Source organism: Octodon degus, unplaced genomic scaffold (assembly GCF_000260255.1).
Source record: "Octodon degus isolate 3935 unplaced genomic scaffold, OctDeg1.0 scaffold00067, whole genome shotgun sequence".
In the NCBI taxonomy this organism is placed as follows: Eukaryota; Metazoa; Chordata; class Mammalia; order Rodentia; family Octodontidae; genus Octodon; species Octodon degus.
The window spans coordinates 747,155-751,419 of record NW_004524643.1 but is presented as its reverse complement, the minus strand read 5'-3'; the positions used below and the strand labels follow the sequence as shown (position 1 = coordinate 751,419).

The 4,265-nt window shown below is 52.9% G+C and overlaps 1 protein-coding gene across 1 annotated transcript in view; it reads right to left on the bottom strand.

The window, feature by feature from the left end:
- Nucleotides 1–4,259, bottom strand: part of Trpv2 (transient receptor potential cation channel subfamily V member 2) — a 24,804-nt gene extending 20,545 nt beyond the window's left edge. Inside the window, exons 1-2 of the mRNA XM_023719320.1 lie at nucleotides 4,123–4,259; nucleotides 2,369–2,662 (exon numbers count right to left, since the gene is read on the bottom strand). Coding sequence (XP_023575088.1) covers nucleotides 2,369–2,556 — 188 coding nt within the window. The 5' untranslated portion in view covers nucleotides 2,557–2,662; nucleotides 4,123–4,259. The remainder of the gene's footprint in view (nucleotides 1–2,368; nucleotides 2,663–4,122) is intronic.
- Between the last annotated feature and the right edge of the window lie 6 nt (nucleotides 4,260–4,265).

Sequence of the window (4,265 nt, the reverse complement as noted above, 5' to 3'; positions counted from 1 at the left end):
AAAAAAAAAAAAAAAAAAAAAACCACATGCAAATGGAGAGAGACAGAGACAGAGACAGAGAGACACAGAGAGAGAGACAGAGACAGAGAGACAAAGAGACAGAGACAGAGAGACAGAGAGAAAGAGAGAGAGGATGAAGGAGGATAAGGAGAAGAGAGATGAGAAGAAAACAAGAGGAAGAACAAGAAGGGGAAGGGGAGGAGGCAGGGAAAGGGGAAGAAAGAGAAAGAGGAAGAGAGGGAAGGGGACCAAGGGAAAGAAGAGAACAAGAGAATTGGGCTTGGTGGGGCACGCCTGTGATCCCAGCATTCAGGAGGTTGAGACAGGAGGATCACAGCAAGTTTGAGACCAGCCTGGGGGCTACAAGAGTGAGCACATAGCGGCCTGAACTGCATAGAGAGACCCCTTGTCTCAAAAAAAAAAAAAAGGAACAAGGAGGAGGAGTTAAAAAAATAAATAGAACGCCCTTCTCTCAGAAACATCTACTCACTAATTACAGGGTATTCTGATCCTTTCTTTTCACTCTAGGTCTATGGTCAGAAATCACTCTTTTCTCCTTAGACAAACCAGGAGGTAGTGTATCTTGTCCAAAGTATACAGTACTGAACTGGGGTGTCTAATGCTAGGCCTGGCTCTGAACACCTAAGGAGCTTTGAAGCTGGGCAAGAAAGGTTTCCCAAAGACAGAGAATTAAGTGAGCCTGCTGCTGAAAAAGTGTAAGACACTGGCTAGAATTTTACTGAGAAACCAGCCTTCTGGGAATTCTCTCCTGTAGACCCCAGAGGGGCCTCTTGCCTTATCAGAATCTAGCAGTGCCTGGTAAAGGGGAAGAGGGAGGGAGTGGGGTATTCCCTCCAGGCTATGTCAATACTCAGACAGGGCAAGCTCACCTCCAGACCCCTGAAATGACCAGGAGATACAAAGCAACACAGAGGCGTGGGGGAATATTTGATGCTTTGGGGACTCTCAAATCATAGCTTGGCCGGGGAGATGGCTCAGTAGAATAAGCGCTTGCCTGGCAAGCGCAGGGCTCTGAGTTCAACCCTCAGTTCTGCCAAAAACAAAAACAAAAAACAAAAAAAATAAAAAATAAGAATGCTAAATCATAGCTTAACATCTTCTGTGAATGCTGGCCCAGTAAGGTTTGTGACTTTGTTGCAATTAGTCACATTTTCTTTTGTTTTGTGTGTGTTTTGGAGAAAGGGTCACTCTTTGTAGTGAAGGCTAGCTTTGAACTCACTATGTAGCCCATCCTGAGCCTGAACTCATGGCAACACTCCTGCCTCAGCCTCGTGATGCTGGGATTACAGGCATGGACTACCACACCCAGCTCATGGAATGAGTCACAGCTGAAGACATAGTACCATAGAGTGATTACAGGCAGCCTCCCCTTCGTCAGCACCAGGAAACTTCATGTCTCTTCTAAAGAAAGAGGTACTATCATCTACCCAGCAGACCACACAGCCACAACATGACCATGAGAGCCACTGCTGACTAGGGAGCCCTATCGGCAGTCTGGCTGGGGAAGGTAGCCACTGAAACAAAGTACTTCCTGCCTCCAGGGTGGCATCACAGTGCTGAGGAAAGGAAGCTCAAGGTGAGCACAGATTAAGTCTCCAAAGGACATCACAGGGCCCATTCTGGCTCCATCAGCCCAGGTATGCTACTCCTAGAGGACTCCTATGCATCACCTTCTGCACCGGAGCCCATCTTGGTCCTCAAGCATAAATAGGACAAGGGCTGCCAGAATGGGACTCCTAGAGAGGAGGCCACATCTCATCATGAAGAGGGAGGAAGGGGATGTCCAGGCAGCCATCCTCATCCTGGCCCATGAGGAAGCTCTAGGCTTGTGGAGACAGCCTCACGCTAAGGAAGATGCCAGGTATAACTCCTTTGCCACCAGCAGCAGTGGAAGCAGGATTCCTGGAGTTAGAGTCTGAGCTACTAGAGATACCACATGACTCTAAGCAGAAAACCCTTCTCAGTCCCCAAGGTCCATACCCCCTGGGTGACAGTTCCAGCCCTGAAGCAGGACCAAATAGTCCTTGGGGCACAGATGTCCCTCCCTCTGTCTCAGATGGACCACAGATACCACCATCATCCCCTGTAGGGCAATGACAGGGTAGGTTCTAAGGCTCAAGCAAGTAGGATTCTGTGACTAAACTGAGTACTTTGGAGCTGGAAGAATGTGTCCCTATAAAGAACGCATCATCAGAAAGCAGAAGGCCAAGAATGTGGAGGGTTCTGGAAGAAGCAACTCAAGAGAGCACAACTGGAGCCCCTGGAGCCAAGAGGTATGAAAGGGCACTGGTGCATGGTGGGAACTGGCAGTGTGGCTCCCTTGACCTCTCCCCTTCTGCTGCCTCACCTGGCATCAGCCTTCTTCCGGTAGTTGAGGTTCACTCTGATCTGAGGAGAGGAGTTCCGGTCCTCACCCTGAAATGGAGACTCCATGGGGGGCGGCCCAGGCTGGCCTTTGTCTCCCTCAGTGCCACCTTCTTGGGGTCCATCTGATGTCTCCAGCCTGAAAGCTGGGGGGCTGGAAGGTGAGGCCATCCTAAAGGGAAAAGCCTGCTCGATCCACCTGGAATCTCTGTGCAGATGGAGATGTCAGGGGTTCCTTCTTTCTCCCTGCCCCAGATGAGGGAAAAACTGGCTGGGCCTGTGGAAGAAGACATGGACAAGTGGAGAACAAATGAATCTATCACCATTGAGGAACTCTAGAGGCCAAACAGGCAGGGAAGTGAGCCGTGAGAAAGGGGGTCAGAGGGCAGGGAGCTCTGTGGTATGAGGATGGCCCTGTGTGCTGGAAGGGAGAGCCTCCAGGATGCATGGGGCTGCCTCTGATGTTTTCCCCACACGAGACCCATGACTCTTCCCAGCTTTCCCTCTGGGACTTCCTGATATCTGAGAGTCCACAGCCCTTGTGCAGAGCCAATAAACATTTGTGTCCACAGCACAATGCTCTACATGTCTTGCCCTGTGTCCAATATTCCAGGCACATGCAGTTGCTGGGCCAGGGCAGGCCACTCAAGCATCCACTAAGGAAGACATGATCTCTGGGGAAACCACCGGGAAAGCCACTGCCCATTCAGTCCTTCATTTTGCTGCCAGGACACCTGAGGCTCAGAAAGGGGAAATGGTTGTCTCAAAGTCATTAGTTGCTGGCAGAGCCAGGTCTACAAACATCTCGCTCTACCCCAGGGCATTTCTCTTCAGTTCTCAGAGTCTCCCAGGGCCCCTCTGTGTTTTCTTTTTCTTTCTTTCTTTGTTTTTTGGGTTTTTTGGTGCTCTATAATTTGGTCTGACTTTCATGTCTGAGGAGTCGGAAATCTTCCCCAGCCTTCTGAGTGGGGTGGCTCAGTCCTCCCTGGCTGCCAAGCCTCATCCGCTGCTCTCCTCAGCCCCAGGCTGGGCTCAGGAGGTCAGCTGATGGCACCACCTCACCTCACAGGAAAAATGAAACCACAACCTCTATCACATGGTGAGGGTTGGGGTGCTAGTCAGGGCCAGGGAGCCTCTGTCTCTCCAGTGGGCAGGAGCACAGAGAAGGAAAAAGAGCCCCTGTGGACTAGGAGACAGCAGCCTGTGAAAGAGCCCCAGGGCGCAGAGGGTAGGCAGTGAAGACAGGGAAGTCAGGCAGACTGTCTGCTGGGCCTGGGCCCACTCCCAAGCTGCTTCAGGTTCTCACTGCCTTGGGGCCCTGGCGGGAAGCATCTCCCCAGTAGCCAGGGGACCCCTCGGCCTGGTGGCTGCCATATCTGCAGTTATAAGCCACCACCTTTCTGCCCAGACTAGAGTGTGGGCGTGCTTGCCCCGCGATGAGCCAGTACCCTGCCTTAGGTCCCCAAACAAATCCTGGCGTATGCTGCCTCTCTGGCGGCCCAAACCTGACCTCTCCCAAGCCCTAGCAGCAACAGCTGTCTCTCTACCCCCAGCCCACCTCCTGGGCACCCATCCTAGCCTGGCGGCAGAGGAAGGGGTGTGGAGGTCTAGAGGGAGCGGGCCCCACGCAGAGCCTGGTTCCAAGCTGGAGAAGAAAGGAGCCCACTCGGGCTTCCCTGTGCAGGATTGTGCACTGTCAGACCGGGTCCGGTCCCATGGAGTCGCCCCTTCACTTACCCTGCAGGCAGAGGCCAGGGCGTGGCGGCAGCAGGCTGGCTGCTGGGATCCCCAGGCTCTGTGCGGCGGGGGCTGCAGGAGGAAGTGAAGTCGGGAGGGTAAAGGCGCTGACAGCCCAGGAACCGCCGGAACTTTCCCTCCCA